The 27,961-nt window shown below is 37.1% G+C and overlaps 1 protein-coding gene across 2 annotated transcripts; it reads left to right on the forward strand.

Annotated features, from left to right (window-relative positions):
- Positions 1-420: 420 nt before the first annotated feature.
- TRAF6 (TNF receptor associated factor 6) lies at positions 421-27,704 on the forward strand. Of its 2 annotated transcripts, XM_088145769.1 has the most exons (7): positions 421-862; positions 11,593-11,928; positions 14,227-14,377; positions 15,405-15,563; positions 16,812-16,883; positions 20,857-20,934; positions 24,804-27,704. In XM_088145769.1, exons 2-7 carry the CDS (start codon positions 11,624-11,626, stop codon positions 25,683-25,685), a joined length of 1,647 nt encoding a protein of 548 aa, XP_088001895.1. In that variant the 5' UTR covers positions 421-862; positions 11,593-11,623; the 3' UTR covers positions 25,686-27,704. The 2 variants fall into 2 exon arrangements, with proteins under 2 accessions (XP_088001895.1, XP_007435082.1); XM_007435020.4 differs by lacking the exon at positions 421-862 and having other exon boundaries at positions 9,397-11,928.
- The last annotated feature ends 257 nt before the right edge of the window (positions 27,705-27,961 follow it).

A 27,961-nucleotide genomic window follows, 5' to 3' on the forward strand; every position in this document is an offset into this window, starting at 1 on the left:
TTCAAGCAGACGTTCGATTTTAAAGTAAAACTTAAATACGAAAATGTGTTCATATTTATTTCATTTTGCATTGTTTTACATTTGTTTGAAAACGGATGAATAAAAACTATCTGGTTAAAAAAAATACTAAAATGTGCATGTACAGAATTAAATCGTATAAAAGGCAGAAGTATCTTTTTTCGTGGTATCAATTTTATTTTAAAAGTTCCAATCAGTTTCATTCCTTGTCTTAACTGAGCGTTTGTATTCCCCCCTCTTATATATTAGGAAAGTCCCACTGTAAAGCATGAGATAGGATGCAAGGGAAGACCCAGCGACCACAGCTGTTTCACCCCCCTCCCCTCCCCTCCCCTCCACGGAGGGCCATTAAGCCCAGGTTTACATTTTGGGTTTTTGAAAATATCGAGCTGCGCCTCCAGGAACGGGGCATGCGATCCCGTTATCGACCCAGGGCCCTTGTGGGTGGCTGAAGGGCGCTTCAGCAGAGGGAGGGGCTCCGCGCGCCGATCGCGCTCTGCGGGGCATCAGACCGGAGGAGGCTGGCCAGGAGGGGAACCCCGACAGCCTTCCAAGCGAAGAGCGCGGCTGAGCGAGCCAAAGGGTAACTTTCCTCGCCTGGGTGTGCAAAAGCGCTCGCCCGCCCGGCCGTGGGAACACCGCCTGCCGAGGGGCGCTGTGGCACACCTTCCCCTCTGGCTCGCCCTGCTCAGGCCGCCGAGTTCAGGACTGGCGGAGGCGGAAGCGTCTTTCCGTTTGTGCTTCCTTCGCCGCCTCCCCCTTCCCGTCGTCAGTCGGCTTCGGTCGGGGCGCTTGCACAGGCGGCCGGGGAGTTGTCGCGGACAGACGTGACCCGTGGGCTGAGGTAAGCGCGCCGCCGGCTCCCCTCCCCTCGGTCCCGGGGAACCTGAAAGGGGAGACTCGCCCGCTTGGTGCGGCGCCGTAGCACGCCTGTTCAAACGAAGGCTCGTTGGCTGCAGTGGCGCTCTCTGCCGGCTTTCTCCCTCTCTTCTGGCGCCCGCGGCCCTCGTTGCTGGTCCCCTTCCCAAGCCCGCGCCCTCGCCTCCAGCTCCAGGACCGTCTGGAGTCGCTCGTGGGGCTCTGCGTGGATTCAGTCGGAGAGCTTGGCCATCGTCGTCGCCGCCTGCGCAGGCCTTGGCGCCGGGCTAGAGCCGCGCGCGTGTGCTAAATCCCCACCTTTCCGCACTTACAACAGCCTTGCCCCGCGTCGCGGCCTCCGGTTTGAGAGGGGCCGTAGCTTTCCTCACCGCTCGTATCCTCTATGTTAGGAATTACATTGCGGCGCATCTGAAGAGTACATTAGAAATTGATACTTTTATTCCCTCCAGCTTAGTGTGGAATCTTTGCTTCGGCGGGGCTCTACTTCGATTCGTGTGTGTGTGTGTGTGCGCGCGCGCGTGTGTTTTATACACACAGACGGGTCACTGGAATTGTTGTTATTATTTCTGTATGGAGAGAACTACTGTTCCTTGGGCGGGTAACAAATCCAATTTCTCCGGATCTGCGAATTACCTGAAATTGTGAAGGGTTTGGGGAGGGGGGAAGAGTCGATGCTCTCCCACTCGAATACTTGATTTTCTATTAATAAATAGAAAATGTGTTCATTTTCTTTGTTTCTGTCAATAAATAGAACCACTTCTGAAGCTGAAAAGTTAAGAAGTGACCAGAACTAGGAGGTGTGTGACTCTTCCTGCTCTCCCTTTGCCACTCCCTGGTATTTGAGGATCATATGCCCAACTTGCTATTTGTCAGTTTCTTCATTTGCCTGTCATCCCTTCTCCTTCTATGGCTGTCTGTATTTTTTCTCTCTCTCCTGTATATTTCTTGGGTTGGAGCTGTAGAAAAAAACAGGCTAGTTCCTTTTATCAAAGCAAAAATAAATGCCTTGGCACCGAAAGGGAGGCAGGAATGGTTTCAATTACGTGGCAATTCTAGGATCTTCTGTGAGATCATCTCTGCTTGCTACCCTATTTAATGTTACATAGTATAACTACCCAAAATCAAGGTCTGATTTGAAATGAAGGAAGCCACAACACAAGCCTAACACTGAAACACCTTATTACTAAAAATTAGCCCTAGAAGTTTTAAAAAGGTACACTCAGTTTCTTTGGCTGCTGTGGATGGGCAGTTCTGCTTATGCCACTTTCATAAAGATTCAGAGTGGAATTCCTTAACATTTTAATTCTCAAATAGCAGGTTTAATTTTCACATTGCTTCAGAAAGCCTACTTTCTCAGGTTTAACCAGATGCATTAGATGAGAATATTTAAATGATGTGCCGGCAAAGGGTTGATTTTTCTACCTGAGAAATTCTAATTCAGTTGCTAAGAAAAATTTAACAATCTGGTTCTGTTTGTGCTTATCATGACAACCATGTCACCTCTGCTTAATCTTGTCAGTTAAAAGCCACTAGAGATTGAATGCCCTTGCTAGATGGTCCAGGCATGGTGGGGCCAGCCTAGTATTGCCATTTTATTTATTAATAATATTTATATACCACAATGAAACAGATACTTCATAGTAATTTAAAATCTAATTATAATAACTATCATACAGCATAAAACACAGATTCACAGTTAAAGCACGTGAAATGGGAGATGCTATTTATTTCAGTGTTGCATACAATATCTGTCAATCCATCAGAAGAATGTCTTGTAAGACAGTGGTGTAAAAGCCAACATGAACTTACAAGAGACTTGGTTAGAAAACAAGAGTCTTGACTGTCTTCCCCCAAAATACTGATATTTTACTGTGAATGAAGTCGTAGCAGACTGTTAAAAAACCAGCTGTAAAATCTGCCTTGAAATTGAGGTCAGAAGGGTCACTCTGTCAAAGTTAACAGCACACATTTTGAAGAGAACGGATGAGGAACCTGGACTTTGTGCCATATAGTAGCAAACAAAGTAGGCTTTGTCTGCACTTGGAATAGCCTGAAAAATATATATGGTAGAAACCTGTATATTTTGAAAAGAACTTGGAAGAAGTGTTTCAGGCCTCATATAAGAACAGCACCAGTCCCATGTATCTTACAGTATCTATCAGCACTGAACATTGTAGTCTTACTTCACATTTATTGACCCCATATTTTAATAATTTATTCAACTTGTATGCTGCCCACCCCCCAATGGCTCTGGACAGATCACAACAATCAAAGAAATTACAGTAAAATCAATAAAAAATAAAAGATGGCAAGCACCACAGTCCAGATGGAATAAAACAAGGGGTCTCTCTCTATCCGACAGACCACATATTGAGACAAAGGTTAAAAAGAGTGACTATTAAAGGTCACTTGCTATTTGAACTGGGGGCTTTCCGGTTACTGTGATTAGCATTTCAACTCTTTTTTTCTTGATTAATGAAGTTACATTGTTTAGCATAATGAAACCTAGCTTCTGAACTGGCCTTAGAATTGAATGTGCTCTGATGTAATTATTGTTATTTAGTGGCTTGGAAGAAAAAGTTTTTTTCCCTACTCTGTCTAGGAAGACACCATACTGTTTTAGAATAATTCTTCAAATACTTAAACTGGTCTGCAAAGCAGCTCTTTTGAACTTCTAGTTATCAGGTAATGATGACAGATATATTCCATGCATTGTTCATGTTTAAATAATTGTGACAATGAGCATACTTTGTTCCTTTTTCCACAGTTTGGATTAACAGAGGAATTTGTTGGCATAAATTTTTCAGGGTTGAAATTAAAAGTTAAACATGCCATAATCACATTAATATCATAATCACATTAATATCATAAAGCAAATGGATCAAGATGTGAATTCTTAAAACTCCTCTGTGTTCCTTTGTTTATCTGAAACAGAAATTGAAATTTATTCAACCTGTTCTGTTTTCCTTTTTAACAAAAATGGGCTTTCCTTAATTGGCAATGATTATAAACAGAAACTGAAGCTTCACTAAATGACTTTCCAGTACCGTATACACTGAGGATCCTTTAATGTAGTTCTGTACACTATTTCTTCACTATTTTGGAGTAGTGAAATGTTGTGGCTTTTTAATTGATTTGAGAATCTATTGGTATGGTCTGCTAGATAGGATGAAGCCAACAAAATCCAGAGTCAGATAAACTACAAATAGTAAGTGATCTCTTAAATCTATCTGGAAGCAAATGTCTTAGAAAAAAATACATGTAGCTCAGGGTTGCATTGTGGAGTCCTTGGGATTCTCTGAGCTTGATCGTTTTCCTGCAGATGTTTCAGTACCTGGCTTGGTTGGTAACATCTTCAGTACTAGAAGGGAGTGGGATTTGCTCTCTGTATATATACAGTAGGTTGCCCTGTCAGTGTTAGTGGGGTGTGGTTTTCTCCTTGGTAGTTCCTTGCTTAGGCTGTTGTTTACTGCTTGAATGTCTGTCTGAGTTGGTAGTTCTTTGATTAGGATATTGTTTACTGCTTGATTGTTTGTCTGGTGTTGATTCTGGGTTAATCCCTGTTTATCTGGGTGTTGATTGCTGGTGAGGAGGTGTTCTGGTTTTTTTGTTTCCTTTTTATTGTCTCGTTTAAATAGTGTGTAAATGTTGTTTATTTCTACATGCCTGTTGATGGCTGCCTTGACTGAATACCAAGCTTCCAGAATTCCCTCGTGTTTTTGGATTTAGCTTGATCTAAGATGCTGACAGTTTCCGAGTTGAAACTATGGTTAAGTCTGTCCATGTGTTGTGAGATTAAGAAGTTTTCGTGTCTTCTGACTGCTAGTTGGTGTTCATGGATGCGGTCTGCTAGTCTTCTGCCTGTCTGTCCTACATAATGGCTGTTACAGTCTTTACACTGTATATGGTAGATGACTCCTGTTTTTTCTTCTTGCGCTACTGGGTCTTTTGGTTTACTTAAGATGTTTTGGAGGGCTTTAGTTGGTTTGTGTGCTACAGAGATGCCATGTGGTTGTAATAGTCTGTTGGTTGTTTCTGATATGTTTCTGATGTATGGCAGTGTTATCCTTTTCATAGCTTGTGTTGGTTGTGCTGTAGTGGGTTAAGTGGTCAGGCACTTTTTAGATGACAAAAGTAGGTGAACATGATAGGAGAATGATATACATTACTTTTCACTCATGTCATTCTAAGTACATTTATCCTGTTTTTAGCTATGGTATGCAAAGGCAGAGAAAGGGCCATGCAGCAATCTGGATTTAATGAGGAAGCCCAATTTGGAGCTCTCGGCAGAGAGGTTATACCTGTTGGTGCCTTGTTAAAGTGAATTTGATTTTTCCTGGGATTGCATGGCAGCCAGGAAAAGATACAGCTTTTTGAAAGAGTTGCTGGCAAATGTAATTTACTTATGTGTTTTTTCTCTTCAAATCCAGGTAGTCATGCAGTTTTAAAGTTTTCCCAAAGTCAGTAATTAATGACAGACTAGTAGAAATCAAGTATCTCTGAGTATATATTCTTACCAGTACACAGTGTCACTGTGCAATTAAACTAAACAGCAAAGATGATACTTAGATAACATATGTTATCTAAATCTAAATCTATATATATAATAATATATTATAATAAAATATAATATAATAATAATATAATATAATAATAATAATATATCTAAACATGCTTCCGTATGTTAACATCCTACTGACCATCAACATCTTGGAAGATATTATTTGTGTATTTGTTTGGTTTTTATTCTATTTTTATTGTATTTTATATTGTTTTTATTGTATTTTAATATTTATTGCTGTTTTATTGTGAACCACCCAGAGTCACTTTTTGTGAGATGGGCTGTATCTAAATTTGAAATATAAATAAATAAACAAACAAACAAACATACTCCCTTCACAAATTAATATACCAGCATGTATTAACCACCATTGACAGCAACGAATTTCCTTTCACACAAATGTTTTCCTGGCCTTCATTTATGATCAGAATGCATATCTCAAAACAGCACTTTAAAAAGAGGAAGTCAAAAATCTGAAAAAGGAAAAATCAAAATTTCAGTTTTCAGAAATGTATTTATTTGATTTATATCCTGCCTTTATTTTGTACAACTCAAGGCAGCATGCCTAATGCCTGCTTCTCCTGCTTTCCCCACAACAACCACCCTGTGAGGGTGGTCGGGTTGAGAGACAATGTAGATGGACCAATTTCTAGTACCTCTTCTGGGAAGTACTTCCTTTTGACTGAAAAACAAAGAAGGACTTCTAGAGGAGGGACGTTTAGTCCTAATAAATGAAACTGTGTGTAAAAGAAGTTTGAAAAAGTATTCAGTGATCAGGTAAATGAAGCTCATATTGAAGTCCTCATGATACTTAAATTTATCAACTTACCAATTATTAAAAACTAGCCCACTAATATATTTTGAAACAGGTGTCTTACTGTGTCTTACTACTTGTACTTTGGAGTCTAATAAAATGAAGGCAGTATTCTTAAAGCAGCAGAAGATGCTTTAAGCATGTTCGTTAAATTGAGCATGTAGTGTTATACTTAATAAAGCAGAGGTGGTGTTTATGAGAAAATTAGCATTCCTAAAGAGAAGATAAAGTGGGCGCAAGAATGGGATTTTTCTAATTTCTTAGAAAAACTGAGTAGAATTAATGATGAAAATAAACTTTCCTTTAGTTAAAGTAAAACTAAAATATCCTATTCTGGTAACTTCCATGAATAAAAATAGTTGCATGCAGCTGCATAGCTGAAAGTGTAGTTCTAAGCCAAATGTTTATTACTGTTTATTTTTGATAGATATGAGTGTCCTCTTTTTCTTCTTAATCTCAACTAGCAAACTGTTGCTGCTGTTGTGAAGCAATGCGTAATTCAGAACTGGCAATATTGTTGTATTGAGAAGGTGCATGAAAATAATATCCTTTAATCAGAGTGTTCTAGATTTCTTTTGGTTATTACTTATTTTAAATATACAGATAGTTCTCACTGGTAAAGGCAGGAGACAGAGCAGTATAATTATATAATTTATGTATGTAGCATAGTAATTTTAACAGTTTCTTAGACAGTGGTATACAGAGATAATGAGATTTATCTTTTCAAAATAGTCTCCTTGTGAGGCATGTTGCTCTTCTGGTCTGGTTCCTCTAGAAAAGCTTCACTGCTTCTTAGCTAACAGTGCAAATAATTTCACAACATCCCATTTTTCTGAAAGTAAGGTTACATTTCCATATAATTAAAGATTTTTAAACTATTTAGTTCTACTGGCTGGGTTCACATATAGTGTGTATCGATAACCTCTTAAGAGAGACATTATACTTTTATAGTGAGAAACAGTTTATTCTGGGAAGAATAATTCAGAAGAACTAAATTTATACATTTAGGTAGTAATGAGCAAACACATTTTTTGATAGTCTTTGTTCCCATTAAGCAACCAGTTCAAACTCTTGTAATTTTAAAGAACACAAAAGCTGTGTATGATCATTTTGAATATCTTGCACTGTAAAGAAGTAAAAGCATATTTATTAAAAATAACTATTAAATCAAACACATTTTCCAAACAATAGAAGTGTGGCTACTTTCTGTCAGCACCTTTGAAACAGACACTTTGCTTCAAGGAGAACACATTTTAGGGTTTCAAGAAGCATAAAATCAATGCAAAATAAAATGTGTATCAAAAAAAGGTAAAATTGTTTAAAGTAACTGATATCCATAAGTTAGAAAAAGAAGGAGCAACATCCTGTGTATATGTTTGTATTAAGTGTTTGTGACATTTAGTTTTATGTAGGATAAAATACAAAGGTTTACATATTTTCTTCATTACTATGTCATAATGCATAAAATATTTTTCATTATTCCCAGTAGGAGAATAAACAGGTAAATCAAGCTGCCATGTAACTTATAGAATTGTGTTTTGCAGCTTAAGAAAAGCTATACAGGTATGCAAAGTCTTATGAGAACTAAGAATTTAAAAATTAGTATACTTTTTATTATACACCACCAGTAGTGTCCTCAACTAGCACAAGGAGGCAAAAGGTAGAGCGAAAGCATACAGGTTAAGTTTTAAGTAAGTAGTGTAAGTTATCTGCTTATACCAAAGTGTACTATGGCTTTTAAAATGCCCTGGTTAATTACATTTTAATATTTATATATAATTTTTAAGATCAGAAGTTTTTGATGCTATCTTTCTCAAAAACACAGGTTTATTTGGAAACTGACAAGAAATTCCATAATAAGAACTTTGGTACTGTTCAATACATTATTTCCTTTATAGTAGCTGCACTTTTCAGTATACATGTACTATTTGAATGGTTTCCCAGCCATCATTCCCTGTGTTCTGAGAATTCACCATTAAATTGGCCCAAAATCCTCAGGCCAGTTACAAGAATTCTGGAAGGGATGGTCGATATAGATGAGAAAGACATTGGAGAAGTATGGATTTTTAATTCAAATAGATTAGTGACTAGCTTGTCCCTAGTAGTCCAGCATGGTATCTGTGGGGGCTTACTCCATTGAGCTATAAATCTTGAATTGTACTGTCCAAATATTATTTTTAGGGATCAAAAAATTCAGTGTGATTCACTAGCAAAATTTTGCTCCAGCTGTAGTTCCTCTCTTGGCACATGTTCTTGGGAAGGAATTGCACCATTGCCACAGTATGTAAAAAAGTAGAACCCTAAATGAGAATTATGTAATTTGGTATATTCAGCTCTTATTAATGTAGTTCACAACATGATATCCTTCATATATCTTATACTATGATTCACCAAATTCTCATTCATATCTGAAATATGACCAAGGTGCCCGGCAATTCTGAGAATAGTAGCCTGACATAGAACAGCACCAGCTTGGAAATGCACCAAATGTTGCAGTGTGCTCTGTCATCTTGAGAAAAATTGATTTGTATTTCAGTTGAATGTGCTTGTGTTACCCACTAAAGTCATTAATGGCTTCAACATCTATACTTCCTTTGCTAAATTACTGGGTATGCTGATGCCTTCTGCTGAAGATTCTGCTCAGCAAACAGAGATTAGGTTTTTCACTTTGTTTGCCTTGTAAGAAAAGGACAGAAAATGAAAAAGGGAAAAGGAACACAGCCCCTCTCCCTCCCCCTGGAGGGTGAGGTGTTTCAGCAGCAGCAGCAGCAGTGAAAGTTGAGCAACCGTGCCTCCAGCGTATACAGTACTGTCTTTGTGAATTCTTTTCAGAACTCAGTCAGTATGGATCAGCTCAAGTAAGTATTCTCTCACTCTCTGTCATGCATTTAACTCATTCTCTGTATGAGAATTCTTGAGTCCTGGTTTTTTAATCAAATTTTGAGGTTCAACAAAGCAAAACATTGAAGACTGAATGGATTGCAACTTTGTATGTCACTTTGTACTGAAACTTGCAGTCCATTTCCTTAAATATGCCATTATATTTCTCTTTTATATTTTTAATAAAGCTTTCTGAAGCAAGCCAGATGTCAGTTTATTTGACAGCTGTCTTTTCAAAATTTATCATCTTTTCTTAATAGCAGTTTTCTAGCAGAAAGGTGGGGATTTTTCAAAACTTCGTCTCCTCTCTCATTTTTGAGGCAACTTCTGTAGACTAAATGGCATCCCTTTGATACTGTTTATCCCATGGCCTGAGAACCCAGGTGGAACTTAGAATGTTATGGGGTGGTTGTTATTTGTTCATTGATAGGCAGAAAAATCTTATCAAATAATTGGAAGCCTGCGCTGGTGAGAAATTCTGTAATAGGAAATAGCAGTTGTGGTGCTGGCTTTGGAGGACTATGAATTTTGGGAGTACTAGCAAATAATGCAATATCTTAAACCCATCTTTTAGGCAAAATATAGTTTTTCACTTAATACTTTTATCAAACCACTTTTCATGTTTGTTGAAAAGCAATTCTATCTATAATGTCCTTCTTTATTAGTTCTTTAGTGTGCAACAAGAAGGCAAAGAAGGATAGCCCCTTATCATTTTTTTCTTATTCTGTGATGTTCGTATACTAGTGACATTGTGCTAAGGTGTAATATATCCTATACTCTATTGTTGCTGCATCAGTGGGATGGTTATTAGCATATGGAGGACTTTAAAAAATTGCCCTAAAATCTGTAAGAGAAAAATCCTTTCTACCAAGACTTGGCCAGGCATAAAGTCTTGAATTAAGGGAATGTAAATACAGCTTAAGCGTGTTCTTTTTCTGGGCTGTCCACAGCTTCATCCTGATTTAAATGTTTGGCTGGCAAAATGCCCACTGTCTAGGGAGTAGTTTAGTGAAAGAAGGGTGTAATTACTTTGTTCATTAAAAATTCTGAACAAAGGGGAATTTTGCCAAATTGTACAGCCCTTCAGCTTAGGCAGAATTGCTTTCTTAAATTTCAAAATTAAACATGTTACACCTGAACAGAAATTACTCGTGACTTCCATTTCATAGAAACTTGTAACTTCTAACAAATATGGAATAGTTCCTGGTAATATAAATTGCTTGAATAGCAATGGATCCAGCTCAAGTATAGCATTTTTTAAATTCTACGATAGTAGAATTATATGTCCTTACTCTCATAATCCCATCATGTAAATATTTGCTGTTGCAAAATTCAGCATTATTTATTAACTAGGCCATATTTTGAATGCAGTTTAGCTTGCGACTTACAGATTTTACGCTTGAGTTGTAATTCTCATTCTTGCTTTGACATTTATTGACTGTGATTTGTGTATTTCAGCTGGAATTTATAAGGGATTTGTTTGTTTGTTTTTTTGATACCATGGTTATGGTGATTTTGATTTTTTAAAATAATAAAAAAATAAATATATAATTTGCATCACAGTGCCTGTATGTGATTGTGAAAGCAATTGGGAAGGGATACTAGAAAATATTCTAATATAATTTTAAAAACGGAAATGTCCTTTTTATTTGTTAAAAAATAGAAATCAGAAAATGAAACAATATTAAGCTATTAGGAAGCACATTTGTTGAGTTGTACGTAGTTTTAGGACATTCTACCTTTAGCATTAATTATTTTGCCTTTTGCAGTTACGAACATAGTTTATAGAAAAAACAAAACACCATTTGGTAAGCAGATTTCCCTCTGGAGGCTCCAAATTGTCACAATATCATAAATGTAATGTTCCAAATGAAGTATGTATGTTAAACAAGAAGAAATAGGATCAAGAATGAATGGATGGTGAAAGAATGTGAATTTTATAAAAAAGCAAGTGATTGGTACTAAATATGTTGAAGAGGTTTGCTCATATAGAGATAAATGAGGATTGAATCACAGAAGAAATAAGCAAAGGAAGAATAGATTGAGTAGAAATATAGTTGTGGTTGGATGGAGTTGATGAGGTTTCGCAAAGAAAAAAATAGGTGATAAGGCAATGTATGAAAGTAATGAAAGGCAGTGTATGAAATGGTGCTTGGACATGTTAGAAGCAAGGATTGAAAGATATGGAAAGGTATAGAATAGTATCATTATAAACAGTGTTTAGTTTTCATCCTCCCATCCCTTTTATTTCCACAATCTTTCCCTTTCCCTTTCCCTTTCCCTTTCCCTTTCCCTTTCCCTTTCCCTTTCCCTTTCCCTTTCCCTTTCCCTTTCCCTTTCCTTGTGTAAATTGGACTTTTCCTAATGTTCCAAAAGGGAATAATGTGATAAATATCTAAGTATGTATGACAAGTTATTATTTTCTTTTTCTCTTTCATAGAGAAGGTTATCCTGCTACCTTTTAAATTACTATGAGTCTACTACATAGTAACACAAGCTTTGAAACCAGTGATCAAGAGAGTGGCTGCTGTGCAGCCATGGCCAGTGCTTGCAGTGCTGGAACCAAGGAGGAAAGCATCAGTGCCAACATCAGTAATGGTACTGGTGGGACACTTTCAAACTCTTTCATGGAGGAAACCCAAGGCTACGATGTGGAGTTTGACCCACCACTGGAAAGTAAATATGAATGCCCTATCTGTTTAATGGCTCTACGGGAAGCAGTACAGACACCATGTGGACATCGCTTTTGCAAAGCTTGCATTGTCAAATCCATAAGGTAATGCAGTGAGCTTGTGGAAAGGTAATCAGTTGTGCCCTAAGTCCAGTCTGCTAGCAGTGTCCATTCCATTGATTGCTCTGTCAGATTTCTTATGTAACCTTCAAAAAATTAAAAGTAATATTTCTTGTGAATGAAATGAATGGTATCAAGGGAAAGTTTATTAGGTATCATGTGAGAGAAGTTCATATAGTCTTCTTTTAAGGTCTTTTTGTTGTAACCATTTCCAAAAATATTTATAATTTAACAAACCATTAAAAAGTCAAAATTGTCCTTAACTAATTAATTTTGGTCTTTCATGACACAGTTCTCTATGTATGATTGGTTTGTTGGTTGATTTCTTTTAAACTGTGATATGCTGATCATAAAATAGTCCTTTGTTACTGTTAGATAGGTGTGTTAAATATCAATAAGTAAAATATAGTACTGCATAATTACTGTTCATTTATTGATGGATTGCTTTAAATTTGTTATAGCCACCCACTCTGATAGAGTGTCTTACAGAATCCAAAAACAATAAAAACTGTTAAAAAAATGCAACAGCCCGATCTAAAACAACCATCATGATAATAGACAGTCACAACAGGAGCCCACAACACATTATTCCTTCGTCTCCCATTTTTTTTCCCCTAAGAATCAAATGCTGTATCATACAGTTCCTAAGATTCTGTTAATGGTTGTTCAGTGCAAAATATGTAGGTAGCCCGGGTTTTAATGGTACTCTTTGAATTCTGACAGTCAGTTGGTAATCATCCCACATAGAAGAAGAGGCTCTAAAACTGAGCCAGTGAAAGCTCAAATAAATGGTATGGCATTTTATTTCCTTGAATAAATGACTGGTATGTGATACATGACTACCAGTTGGTCTTACAGATAAAAATAAAGCATAGCACTTGATAACAACTTTAGATAAGAAAATGCAGTGTAACAATTTCAGTGTATCTTTACTTTTACAATCTATCAGTCTCATTCCTCCATGTACACTGCACTGTCTCCATCATAATGAAAGCTATCTTGCTTAAAAACAAAAGGACACTTCCCAATATTCTGGTTTGCTTTTGTGTTAATTAAAGGTTGAAATGTTAATGTGAACTATGAATGGAAGTTAAGTTACAATGTCCATTTTATAATTGGAAGTTGGGTTACTGATAAGGGAATTGAGATCCAGCAGTTGCCTGTGCTGCATTATAAATTATGTTAGTGTGACAGAGCTTGTGGGATCTCAAGTTCTCAATTACTTTTTTTCCCCATTCTTTTAGTACTAGAATCATGGGCCTTAGCTTCTATTCCACTGAAAATAATAAAATCATTTTAACAAACTTCTCCTACAGATGAGGTTCAATATCTGTAATGCTGACTGAGTCTTAAATATAAGCTTCCTCTTTCCCTTCCTCAATTAAAAAAAACACACTTCTTGATTTACATCATGTCTGAATTTACTAAACTAATGTCTAAAAATTAAAGGTCCTTTTTGTTGGTTCAGTTATATCTTAATTGGTTACCATCTATTTAAAATAATAGTATAGCAGTGTGGATCCCACATATAAATATATCCATCCATTTAGAACTAGAAGCTCAATATGTTAAATTCTGATGTAAATAGTCCAGGCCTTAGACATATGAGCACATCCGGGAAATCTCTTTCAGCATCAAACCACAAGTTTCTCCACTGATTCTGCCCTTTTGTATGTTCTGTTTCAAATATTAAAAAAGAATTGTTGGAATTGAATTGTCTGAGAAATAAATATGCCACATTATGTGTAGTAAATATATGAAATGAGTGTTTTTATATCTTGTGTTAGAGAGAGAAAGAAAGAAAGAGAGAAGAGAGAGAGAGAGAGAGAGAGAAAGAAAGAAAGAAAAAGAAAGAAAGAAAGAAAGAAAGAAAGAAAGAAAGAAAGAAAGAAAGAAAGAAAGAAAGAAGAAAATGAATGAATGAATGAATGAATGAATGAATGAATGAATGAATGAATTTGGGACACAGATAAATGCAAGCAAAAAGGGGGGGAAATCTGGAATGTTGGCTTTTTCCTGATTTCATTGCCAACTCCATCCTCTACTCCCCTCACTCCTAAAGTATTTAATCTGCTGTAAAATGTAAAAGGTGCTGTAGTCAGATGGAGACATTTGCAGACTGGTTGTGAGGAGGGACAATCAAGCAGGAATAAAAATGATTTCCAGCTCACACAAGACGCTTTTGGATCCGAAGCAGATTGTTTGCCTTAGTGTGAAGAAACTTACTACAGCCAAATGTATAGTACATAGTCTTAAAAAATTTATCATTTTTTTTTTCAACAGAGATGCAGGTCATAAATGTCCAATAGACAATGAAATCTTACTAGAAAATCAACTCTTTCCTGATAACTTTGCAAAACGCGAAATCCTCTCACTGACAGTGAAATGTCCCAATAAAGGCTGCAGTCAGAAGATGGAACTAAGACATTTAGAGGTAGGCTTTTAAGGGTCCCGTTCCCTCCCCCTCCCCCCCCCCCCAGAATTACAGTTCAGTTCTATACTATTTTGAGCAGTATCAGCAATATATGTATTATCCCTTTAGGACTTGTACAAAGAGATACTTGTGATATGCAAAACAACAACTACTCTTGAAAGAAATGAATAAAAGGAGATTAGTTGATTATGGCCCTTTCCTTAAATCTGGGGTTAAATCTGTTACACCAGAATAAACTATGGGTAATCCTCAGTTACGATAGCAGTTGGGCTGGAATTGCCATTGGTAAGTGACCCGGTCATAAAGCGTGATGTCATGTAACTGTGCTGCTTAACAGTGGCAATTCTGGCACTCCCACTTGCTGTCATTAAGTGAATCACCATGGGTCATTAAGCGAGGACATCACATGGTCACCATTTGCAACTTCCTGCTGCCTTTCCCATTGACTTTGCTTCTCAGAAGTCAGCAAAGAAGGTCATAAATGGTTACCACGGGATGCTATAACAGCCAGAACTCCAAAGACTGGTCGTAAGTACCACTTGTTCAGTGCTGTCACAAGTTCGAATGATCATTGAACAAGTGGTAGTTAACCAAGGACCACTGTAACAACATTAAGAGACTTTTGAAGGCCGTGCCCTAATGAGTACTTCACAGGTGGATTTCAGCTATTATCCCACAAATTTCTTCTTCCACTGCAGCAGCTAGTCTTATTTATTATATTTTAAGTATACTATTGATTTTGTAACATAGATTGCTTTTAAACAAAAAAAAATAGATCAGTGGGTCACTAAATATGACAATATTTCTATAACACCATTGAGAAAACTATATGAAATCCCCTGTAGATTTTTACTTCTATAGTAGTTAAAGCTATAGTTATCTATAATGTTTGGGTCGGCTAATATTACAAGTAATTATAGTCAAATCCTGTATATTCAGGAATTGTGTAAAAAAATCAATACAGATTTTTGTTTTGTTTTGTTTTGTTTTGTTTCTGGTGCCTATTCTTCTAATGGCTTTTCCCCAGGACCATCAGGTACATTGTGGATTCGCATCAGAGAAATGTTCTCAGTGCCAAGGGATTTTCCAGAAGAACCAGCTGCAAGAACACATTAAGCTAGAGTGTCCACGGCGGCAAGTTGCCTGCCCAAATTGTGCTATGTGTATGCCTTATGAAGAAAAGCAGGTACAGTCCAAAATAGAACTGTTTCATAAATACTTAATAAGCTTATTTTAATAATGCATTGATTATTTCCAAGTTGGTTTCTGTTAGCTCATATGAAATTGTATATTCCATCAAATAGAATATTTTATTCCTCAGTGTCTACTGAGGTAATAGCATCTTTCTGTGGAAATGATTCCTCCTTTCTTCTCCGGTCCTACCTGTTCATTATATTGGTCTAGAGGAGAACAATTAAAACTCTGTCTGTATAATATTGGATGTAGACCAGTATTTATAATTGTCAGAACAGAAAGTTTTATACATCTAGGGAAGTATAAAGTTCACTGATCCAAGAATGAAATGTTCTGGAGAACAGTAGAATGCACCATTTTCCTCTGAATCCTGCCAAACTTTTACCAGGACTGGAACTGCTAGGGATTTACTTCTGAAAACTATTGAACTGCTCCTGGAACAACATGAAGAAGGTCAGAGAGAAACAGAGTTTTCTGTTATTCTCCAGAACATTCCGTTCCTGGTACAATGAATTTTGTATATCCCTGTATAGAACCTATGCGATTTGAACAAAATATTTTGTTTTGCATGTTTAAAACAACTACATGTATAATTGCACATAAACTACAGTCAGTCCTCGTTATTTGCACATTCTGTTTCTGTGGATTCACTTATACATTTCTATAAAAGTGATATTTTTCGTCAAACGTGGACTCATCACGGCTATACATGGCCATGGCAGTAGGGAAAAGTCTGAAAGCCTTAGCGTGCAACATTGACACGAGCTATACTAAAGGAAACCGTGTTCTTGTTCTCACAGTTTTTGTTAACAAATCTCCATGCCATTCTGATACTAGTTCACGTGTTCTCACTAGGATCAGTGCTTCAATAACCACGGTTTCCATTTCCATGGGGGATTTTTAAGAATGTAACCCCCAGGGATAAAAAGAATTGAGTGTACATGCCTACATACCAGAGTTGGGAAAAGGGATAATAGCTCTGTTCTTGAAGCATGGCTTTATAAAATGCTCAGAATCCCTCTGGCTTGGTCTGAGTGTGTACCATCTATTAAATCAAAATTCTTATTCTGGCAGAAAGGCAGACTAGAATCTAATCTTATGCAACCAAACACATTTCTGAAATGTGAGAAAGAGAGAAGCTATGTCCTAGATTGTAGAACATCTATTAGTACTAATTATCTATCATTCCCTTTTCATGAAAAGTGATTCTCTTTTACTTTTTGCTTTCATTGTAATAAAGGTTCATGACAAAATATGCCTTTTGGCAAATGTCTTCTGTGAATATTGTGATACAATGCTAATCAGAGAACAGGTAAGGGACATACTTTGTTTGCTTTTTATTTATTACTTTGTTCAAAGTCCAATTGTACAAATTGCTAATTCATATCTCTGATAGTCAACATTATTAAGAAGCATAAAGGGATAGTGTGAACTGTTACATAGAGTTAAACGCCAGGGAGGAACATTATCTTGTGTTTTGTCCATCAGAGGGTTCTCTTATTGAGTAACCTGATTTTAGATCTATATTATAAGTAGATTCAAAAGGTGTGTGTGTGTAGGCACAAATATATGCATCCTGGGACCTGGGTATCTGAAAACCTCACCTTATACTAAGCAGATGAATCCTTTTGATTGACTATCACAGAATGCTTTTCCCAGGAAGGCTGTCTCTGTAGCCACTCTTAAATCTTTACAACAAATTATACACACACACACACACACACACAGTTGCAAGAAAAAGTATGTGAACCTTTTGGAATTTCATGGTGTTCTGCATTAATTTGTCATAAAATGTGATCTGACCGTCATCTAAGTCAAGAGTATTGACAAATATAATGTGCCTAAAATAATAACACAAAAACAATTCTGATCCTTCATGTCTTTATTGAACACACTCATTCAACATTCAGAATGCTAGTGGAAAAAGTAAGTGAACCCTTGGAATCAATAACTAGTTGACACCCCCCCCCCCCCGGCAGCAATAACCTCAACCAGGCGCTTCCTGTAGCTGTGGTTCAGACCTGCACATTGTTCAGGAGTGATTTTAGCCCATTCTTCCTGGCAGAACTGCTTTAGCTCTGTCATATTCTTTGGATGTCTCATGTGTATGGCTCTCTTCAAGTCATTCCATAGCATCTTTATTGGGTTGAGGTCTGGGCTCTGACATGGTCACTCCAAAAGGTGCATTTTGTTTTTCTGAAGCCATTCTGTTGTGGGCTTGCTCCAGTGTTTTTGGTCATTGTCCTGTTGCATCACCCAACTTCTACAGAGTTTCGGCTGACGTACAGACATCCTCACATTATCCTGAAGAATTTTTTGATACACTTGGGAATTCATCTTCCCCCAATGACTGCAAGCTGGCCAGGCCCTGATGCAGCAAAGCAGGCCCAAATCATGATGTTTCCTCCACCATACTTTATGGTTGGGATGATGTTTTCATGATGATATGCAGTGCCCTTTTTACGCCAGATGTAGTGCTGCATGTTTTTTCCAAATAGTTCAATCTTTGTTTCATCAGTCCACAAAACATTTTACCAATACCGCTGTGGAGTGTCAATGTGCTCTTTTGCAAACTTCAGGCATGCAGCAATGTTCTTTGTAGTAAGCAGCGGCTTCCTTCGTGGCGTCCTGCCATAGACACCCTGCTTGTTCAGTGTTTTACGTACTGTAGACTCATGAACACAGATGTTAGCCAGGTCCAATGATGCCTTCAAGTCTTTGGCTGTCACTTGGGGTTGTTTCTTTACCTCATTGATGAGTCTTGGGGTCATTTTGACTGGGTGCCCACTTCTTGGTAGAGTAGCCACAGTCCCAAAGTATCTCCATTTGTAGATCGTTTGCCTAACTGTAGACTGGTGAATTTCTAAGATCTTTGAAATCACTTTGTAACCCTTTCCAGCTTTATGTAAATCAACAATTCTTGATCATAGATCCTCTGAAAGCTCTTTTTAGTGAGGCATGGCTCACACAGGCGTATTTTTCTTGTGCGGGGCAAACTCAAAAAGTTTGAGTGGTTTTTATCAGTCATCGTAGCTCTAGTCCACACCTCCAAGGCTTAGCAAGATTCCAGGTATGCTAACACCTGACTCCAGTTAGCTTTTTTGAGGTCAACTCAAGGGTTCACATATTTTTTCCACTAGCACTGAGGTTTTTATGGCTCTTCTCAATAAAGACATGAAGGATCAGAATTGTTTTTGTGTTATTATTTTAGGCATATTATATTTGTCAATACTCTTGACTTAGATGATGGTCAGATCACATTTTATGACAAATTAATGCAGAACACCATGAAATTCCAAAAGGCTCACATACTTTTTCTTGCAACTGTATATCTTATACTACCAATATTTTAAAAAGTATTACTGACATTTTCAGATATTAAATATTACCTTGATCTGTTTCTACTTCAAAATGTCCGCTAAATTCATTCTGCTACAAAGTACAATGGCTTTACTAACAAAGCTTGTTGCTTAATTATTGTCTTAAGTGCTTTATTTTTCCTGCTGTTTATGTTTCATTTGTCCTGACACCTTGATTTTTAGTTTAATTTTTTTGTCATTTCCAAGTTACACCAGGAGTAGAGATTTTGAAAGCAGGGTACATTTTAAAATAGGAAGTGACAAAATAGGAAGTGACTACATTGTGACAGTTACAAATAAATTACATATTTATTTAAAAATAAATGTTTTAAAAATTCTGTACTCCAAAATTAAAAGCATAATTTTTAAATTGACAACACAAAAAGTAACATTTAATATTTTTCTCTAAAATGAAATTTTTGCTAGCAGGGACAATCTATCATGAAAAATGAAGAGTTTGCAAACTTTTTTTTTTAATTGGAAAATTAATTTTTTTTCAATGCAGTTTCCTACACTTTGGGATACCATTGATCCAATGAGTTGTGTCTTTGTTTTCCATTGTTTTACAGTGACAAATCTGACAGCTAAATTGAATAGAAATTGAATCAGGTTTTTTTTAATGCATAATTCTATATTGTATGTAACATAAAAATAGGATAGACAATAATTCTATCCTAGTATTACTTTAAAACGTTGTTTGCAAATCTTCTCAGATTTATCAAAACTTTGGCTAACTGGACCTTGCCGTCAAAAAAGAAAATATGTGAAAATTGTTTAAGTCTTTGCCAATATTATCTAGAAGTATTGCAATTAATGTAATGTAATTTCAATGGAGTATAATGGCATTGATGAATTATCTTTTCTGTAATCTTGATGTTCTTGATGATTTGCTGTAGTGGATATAAAAGTAATTCAAAAGTTCCTTTGAGATTTATTAAGTTCCAGATCCTATTCCCAGAGTATTTTAAGACTTTCCAAAGAATTTGTTTTGGATGATAGAAAAATAAAACTGCCAAACAGTCCTGAGAATATAAATACAGACCTTAAGTTGAAAGATCTGTATTGGTTGCCAGTTGTTTTCCGACAGTTCAGCATGTTTCCTTAATCTTTAAGGCTTTATGATTATGATCTTATAATTTAAGGTACCACTTACTCTGGTATGAATCTGTTTGGTCATTAATATCAACAGAAAAGTCTTCCTAGAATGGCTGTGCTTTGAAAGGCTTAAACTGTTGAGCAGATGGGAGAAGATCTTATGCATCACTTCCAAACGAATGAGTGCATTGTCTTATTTACTGTGATTAGCCCACCCTTCCTGCTCTTAGGAAAACAGTGAAGAACCTCCTCATCAGCCTCGCCTTTTGAGTTGCGTTAATGATAACACTAATTCTTTTAATTCTTTATATTTTATTTGAGACAGTAAGCAGCAAGGTATGCATTAATAAGATAGCTGTGTAGATGTAGATATAGATTATATCTTTATTTATGCTGCCTTTAATTTTAGAGGTTAATAGTGAGATGTTTATAATGCAATCATATGCATGTCTTCATAGAAACAAGTCTCTGTAGCTTTCAGAGGGCTTTTTCCTAGGTGAGTGGACATATGGAGTCCTTGGGGTTCTCTGAGCTTGGTTTTTTTCTTGCAAACATTTTGTTACCTGGCTAGGTAACATCTTCAGTGCTAGCTAATGGACATAGGATGACCGTCTTAACAATGTTTTTTTTAATCTGTTATTTTATTTGCTGCCTGGAAAATGATCTGAAAGTAAGCTTAAAAAAATAATGTCATATTTGCTGTGAATTTCCAATAACTTTTCTCACTATAAAGTTATACTTAATAATTATTGTTGTGGTATAAATGACACATATTTACTTTTTAGTGTAGGATTTTTGGAAACTACAGATCACCCTTTTTTCTTTTTCTAGCTGCCTAATCACTATGATAATGACTGCCCTACTGCTCCAGTACCATGTACCTATAGTGCATTTGGATGTCCAGAAAAGGTAATTTAAATTATAGTTTTATATATTCATATTTTTGTTGTTCTTAGAAGGATATTTGTCAGGCAATATCAAAATTAACTTAGTTAATTTTAGTTTAGTTGGTCAGTCCTGAGTCAAAGAAAATTTAGGGAAGCTGTTTTAGAGCTTTTATTTGAAACCTTTTTGTTACTTTGTTAATGCTTATATGTTTTAATAACAAGGTACTCAAAGCAGTTTATTGATAAATTAACATAACGTATAATGTATTACCCAGTATATTTAAAATATGATATATTTTAGTAAGCAGATTATTCATAAATTTAAAGGCACTAATCATTGTAGTCATAAAAATTTAATATGTGTGTGTGCACGTGGAGAAAGCATAAACATTTAAAGTTTGTGTCCATTATTGACAGCACTCGAAATAGTTCAGAACCTCTGTGCTATGAAAAAGTTTGGACAATTATATCTCTGCTCACTAAATAGAGATATGAACAAGCTTCTCATATATAGTTTCTTTACTTCTAAGTTTGTTCCAATTACCATACAAACTAGAAAGTTTTCAGTTAGCTAATATTTTTCTGTTCTGCTTAAACCTAAAACAAGCATGTTATACTATTGTTTTAGAACTGTATCTGACAATGGCTATACATTTTGTGTCTGGGAGGCAAGCTTCCCAATTTTCTCCCAATCATCCTACTAAGATAATTTTAGCATGACATCCCTATACAGTCCTCGCTTAACAACCTTTCAAAGTTATGGTGGTGCTGAACAAATGATTCTTACACCCAGTCCCAAAGTTACAGCCATTGCAGCACTCCTGTGGTCACATGATCAAAATTCAGGCACTTGGCAGCCCACCCACACGTACGACTGCAGGGGCACTTCAACTCCCTGTACCTACCTATTTCCCTCCCATCTTTGCCCTTTTGGCCACCCTGTACAGTGACACTCTTCGGTGGCAATGGTGGTGCCAGGGCTGAAGTAGAGGCCTGGGGCCTTCAGAAGTCTCAGCCAGCCCTGGGCCTCTACTTCAGCGCCAGCATTGCTGATGCCATCACCACTGCCAAGGAGTGCCACCTCAAGCCCCGCAGCTAGCTACCCCAGTGCCACAGTGCAAAGACCCAGCTGCCCTGCGCTCCACAGGCCTTGCTGCCCCCAGCTGACTTTTGCTGTCTTTATCCTCCCACTGCTGCTGAGGCACACCTAGCCTGGCAGCGCCAGGCCTTTTTCCTGAGGACAATGCATGCTTCTCCAAATCGCACACTGCCTTCTCACAATATTTCTCGCAATGCTTCTGAGACAAGTCTGTTCATGACAAGGCTGCCCCTGCCCCTCTCCAAATTGCACGCTGCCTTCTCACAATGCCTTGGAACACCTCAGAATCATTGTAAAAAGGCAGTGTGTGATTTGGACAAGTGCACACGGCCTTGTGAGCTTTTGGAAGGCCCTAGAAGCATAGTGAGCAGCATTATGTGATTTAGAGAAGGGCGTGTGCAGCCTTGGGAAGAAGGTGTGGCACAGCCAGCAGCTGCCTCGCATAGGGCCAGGTGCACCTCATCAGCAGCAGGAGGAAGAAGATGGTGCTGGGGCTGAAATAAAGGCCCAAGGGCGGCAGCAGCCAGCTGAGACTGCTGAAGGCCTTTGGCCTTTGCTTCAGCCCCACTGCACCACTGCTGTGTTGCTGTGCAGAGCAGCCAAAAGGGCAAAGATGGGATGAAGATAGGTGGGTGAGTGGAGTTCAAGAGGAGGCAGTCCCTTACCTTATCAAGGCCTGGAGCTGGGAGAGACCAAGCCAGAATGGCTTAGACCAGGGTAGGTCTTCGCTTAACAACCAGTGGGATTCTGTTAATGATGGCAACAGGGACTGCTGGGATTTCTGTCCCTAAGCGATGCAATCACGTGACATTGAACTTTTCAACCGCATGCTTAGTGATGGAAATTCCGGTCCTAATTACTGTCGTAACCCAAGGACTACCTGTATTCTATAGTGTTCACCAACTCTCAAAATTTTCTTTCAGGAAGCACAATAAGTAAAAGGGAAATGGTGAACATTAGCTATGATGCCGTAGGAATTTCTATATAAATATTTCCTACTTGCCCAAAGACACCATTCCATTCATCTATAGTTTCACAGTTCAGACAAAATGAGGAAATACTAACATCAGAATTTATTTACTGGAGCATGTGTAGAGAAAGAACAAAAGAATTACATATGTGAGCAAAACATGCATTCAATTCTTTGTTTAATCAAGCATATAAAATTGCCCAAATGTAGCCCATTTTTCAATCTAGTCTCTAGGGGTGGTGAAAAACCTAAATTCTGTCTTCCAGAGAATCAGTACATGACTTAATTCTGTAGCAGCTAATATGAAAGTAACTTGCTTTCATCTAGTGCTTTTCATCTATCTGCTAGCTTTTTTTAGTTTTTTTTTAATCGATACGGTAGTTTTTTTGTTCTGAATTATTAATTTCCTCTCTTGTAATAATTCATTGTAGATAAAATTGGCAGGATGGGATAGTTCCATGGGAGGGGGGGCGGGGGGGGGGGCTTTCCAGTCACTGTGTGAAATATCTTGAGCTGCTTAATATTGGATAACACATACAGAATTTAAATCTCATATTTATTTCAGAAGAACAAGCTTAGCATTGTAACTTTAATATGATTTTCCTCAGCTTGGACTTTTCCAGATAACGTTAGACTGCAACTTCCAAAATTCTAACCAAAATTACTAGAATTCCAGCTAGCCATTGGTGGCTGGGAATTGTAGCACAAAGCATTCTGGAGGGCTTCCAGTTGGGATTTGATCTGTTCCAAGGTTAAAGATATATAGTAACATTGATCAAAAGCCATATTTTACAAATGATATATCTTTGAGAATTTCACTGGGTTATAAAACTTTTATATTGTAGTGATTCCACATTTGGAATCCCTAAATATTAAACTGAGGCCATCCAAGTCCAGCAGGTATCACATGGATAGTCTCAATTTAGTAGTATATTTGGATGGAAATTCATGATTATTCTAAAAAGGGAATTAACTAACAAGCTCCAGAAAATTGGGTTAAAACGTTAAATAACTTCTGTAGAACATCATAGTACCATGACTTTTTTTAAGAAAAAAGAAATAAAAATAGCAGTAGAAAATTATTTACACAATTAAGCAAAATATTCCTTGCTTTACTCCAGTATATAAAAAATAAAGTGCTTTATCAATGTAGATCTGTAACAATGGAAATAAAAGATATCAATACATTTTTATAATTTCTCATAAATGTTTTTCAGCTTCTTCTCTTAAGCTGCTGTTTTGTAATCTCCATGCATTCATGTGAAAATGTTTCATAATGAGAAGATTATTCAAGATAAAAATAAATATTTATAGGGAAGAAAATTATACATTGATTAGCTGGAAATAGCAGTTCTTCCTTTACTTAAATCAGAAAAATATTGCTTCTAGTCTTCATGTTTTCAAATCTGTTTGCCCAACCATTAATGTTAGAAGGTTATTTTTAGTATGTGAAAGGTTACATTCTCATGAAATCCAGATTTTCAAAACAGAGTTCTACAAATACCTCTTACTGCATGTAATGACATAGTTCAAATATTACATTACTGTTTAGTCATACTGATACTATACTTTCTAAGTAGCTGAAATATTTTGTTTTATACCTAGAGGATTTTCATAGACCTTGATCTGCTTCTGACCATTTGAACTCCCTACAGCATTAACAGTTCAGTTCTGTTCAGTTTTTCGTTTCTTGTTTCAGCTAATCATTAAACAATAAAGCTACTCCTTTTTAATGCAGCATTTTTCTTTTCTCCATTAAGACTCAGCCCTTGATTTTACTCAAAGGAAATTCAGAGTTATATGCACTTTTATTTAATTGCAGATGCTGAGAAATGATTTGGCACGCCATATGCAAGAATTTACTCAGGTTCATATGAGGATGATGGCTCAGACTCTTCGGAGTGTCAGTGTTACTACTCCAACTTCCATAAATTTTTCTGGAGCTTTACCCTTTGACCCATCACTCTTCTCTCAAGCCATGCCATCTTCATGTGAGTGTAGTCCTGAGGTCCAGAACTTCAAGGAGACTATTCAGCAACTGGAAGGTCGCTTGGTAAGACAGGATCACCAAATTAGAGAACTCATTGCAAAAATGGAGACACAAAACTCCCAGATGGGGGATCTCAAACGCACCATCCGAAATCTAGAGGAAAAAATTACTGACATTGAAGCCCAACAGTGTAATGGTATTTTTCTGTGGAAAATTGAAAATTTCAGTATGTATCTGAAAGCCCAGGAAGAAGAAAGGCCTGTTGTGATCCACAGTCCAGGTTTCTACACAGGGAAACCCGGATATAAACTTTGCTTGCGTCTGCATATCCAGTTGCCAAGTGTTCAACGTTGTGCTAACTACATTTCTCTTTTTGTTCACACCATGCAAGGAGACTATGACAGTCATCTGCCTTGGCCTTTCCAAGGCACCATCCGTCTATCAATTTTGGATCAGTCAGAAGGATCTCCAAGGCATAATCACGAAGAAGTAATGGATACTAAGCCTGAATTGCTAGCCTTCCAACGTCCTATGGCCCATCGCAACCCAAAGGGCTTTGGATACGTGACTTTTATGCAGTTGCAAGCCCTGAAACAAAGAACATACATAAAAGATGATATTCTCTTGGTACGCTGTGAAGTTTTAACACGTTTGGACTTAACCAGTCTCCGAAGAGAAGGTTTTCAGCCTCGTAGCACAGATGGAACATCATAGCCGATTGTCCAATCTTGATTGTTTGCTTATGTAATTGCGATAACCAAGTTTGGTTTAAATTATTTGGCTCCCTAAGGTGGAACAGCAAATGGTGCTTCTGTTTTCAAAAAGAAAAAAATCATATTAACCTGAGATAGCAAAATTCTGCTAGTACCTTTTCTTCCTGCTCAGGAATAGAAGGCAGCAGTAATAAATAAATGTGCATTTTATGCCTTTTTTGCTACATGAAAAATCTTTTGCCTGTAGCAGCCGTTTTGCTATCTTATTGTATGAAGGATCTGTAGAACTGTAAATGAAGAGTGAGATTCATGAGAATTACAGATCTTTGAGCAGAAGTAAGACTGCCACTCCAGGAAGATAATATGCTTTTCAGGAAAGGGGAGATCATTCTTCTGTCGTAAGACAAAAATATATCTAGTGCACTCTGTTGATTCTTACAAGTGAGCTAGATAACTGACTGACTGTTATCAGTAGCTGACGTGTTAAAAATTGTACATTAAAACAGAGCCACCTACTGTATAGTCAAGAATGGGTCAAACTCTATTGCTATTTGTCATTAGAAGATTGACTGCTAAAGCTATAAACTGTGTACTTGTATCTCAGAGAAGTTAAATTATGAACTATATCTACATAGAGGCAAGTATATAGTGGGGTACCTCAGTGTTCTGTCTTGGGCCCAGTACTCTTCAACATTTTTGTAAATGACTCAGATAAGAGGATGGAAGGGAGACTCACCAAATTTGCAAATGGCACAAAGATAGGAGGAGATTGCTAACACCTCAGAAGACATGCTCAGGGTTTGACAGTTTTGATATGCTTGAACATTGGGCTTTATCCAAAATACCGTTCAATGGCAAAAAAAAAAAAAAAAGTAAGGTTCTGCACTTAGGTGAGAAAAACCAGATGCAGAGATAGAAGATAGGCAGTACCTGGCTCAGCAGTAGTACTTGTGAAAAAGATCTGGGTGTCCTAGTAGACCACAGATTAAGCATGAGCCAGGAAAGAATGCAGAAAAGAACGGTAAAGATGATGAAAGGCTTGGAGACTAAATCTTATGAAGAACAGTTTAAAGAACTGGGTTTGTTTAGCCTAAATAAGAGAAGGCTAAAAGGAGACATGACATCAGTTTTCTAATGCTTGAAGAGCTGTCACAGTGAAGAGGGATTTGTTCTCCAGTATCTAAATGTAGGAGAAAAGCTAATGGATGAAGTATCTCCTGGAGTCATGGGTACTGCATCACTGGAGTTTTCAAGCAAAGGTTGGACAACCGTTTGCCTGGAATCATCTGAGCAAGATCTCTAAGTTACCTTCCAACCCTATGATTCTATGAATTATTTGAATAAGCTAATAAGTGGGGATGTTAAGGCTAAATTGTGAGACAGTATACAACAAAAATCTTGATACAATATGCACATATGACATATGCGTAACTGCTTAATACTCTTTATCACCTGGGAGGAAAATCAGCACTCATATCTTTGTAGATTTGGGATTTAATTAGGGGTTCATTCTCCATTCACTTCCCAGAGAATTTAGTGTTAAGAATCCATTCTCAACTACTGATAATATAGTGATAGTGTATGTTTGATACATCTAGAAGCTCATTGCAGATCTCTCCTAGAGGTTAATGATGCATCAACCTGATTATCTCAGCACATCTTGAGGTGTCCTTGACTGAAATTTCCTTGTCACTATGTCATTTGCACTGCTTAATCCTATCTCTTGCCCTGCTGCATTTTTTGCACTTGTGATAACTTTTAACTGTGACACTGCTACAAATGTTACATGATTCATTTTTACTTGGAAGCACCATTGCAGTCTGCTAGCAGTAAAGGGAATTCCCCTTTCAATAGGTGATTTTTTGATAGGCTTGTGCTTGCATTCTAGTGTTTTCAGTTTGTTTTGCTGACATATTCAGCATAGGTGTTACAATTCTCAAGAATGTGATTTTCATCAGCCTCAGATTGGCTGATCTGAACAAAGCTGTACCAAAGTTGTTTTTTTTTTTTTTGTTTTTTTTTGCACACAACAATATGTAGAAATGTATTACTTTGGTGCACAAACTTGTTATTAATGCTAATTGTAAAAGTTGTTACCTTGTATAAGAAACCTCTGATCAAAATTCATTGGTGTTGACAGAATCTTTTTAGTGAAAGTGCTCTCAATAATACCTGTGTGATATGTGGAGTCATGGCCAAATTTGTGGAGTCATGGCCAAATTTAATTAATGGATGGAAGTATGGCTCTGATGCCTGGAAAAAAAATCAAGGCAGCCT

Source organism: Python bivittatus, unplaced genomic scaffold (genome assembly GCF_059951505.1).
Source record: "Python bivittatus isolate LINGU-HERP-01145 unplaced genomic scaffold, Pbiv_v1 ctg000480_np1212, whole genome shotgun sequence".
Lineage (NCBI taxonomy): Eukaryota > Metazoa > Chordata > Lepidosauria > Squamata > Pythonidae > Python > Python bivittatus.

Bases quoted from the DNA above. Each gene is read 5' to 3' on its own strand.
- TRAF6 (XM_088145769.1), top strand. From the start codon at position 11,624: ATGAGTCTACTACATAGTAACACAAGCTTTGAAACCAGTGATCAAGAG. The intron at 11,929-14,226 runs GTAATGCAGTGA...TTTTTTCAACAG, and splicing joins TGCATTGTCAAATCCATAAG to AGATGCAGGTCATAAATGTC. The intron at 14,378-15,404 runs GTAGGCTTTTAA...GCTTTTCCCCAG, and splicing joins TGGAACTAAGACATTTAGAG to GACCATCAGGTACATTGTGG.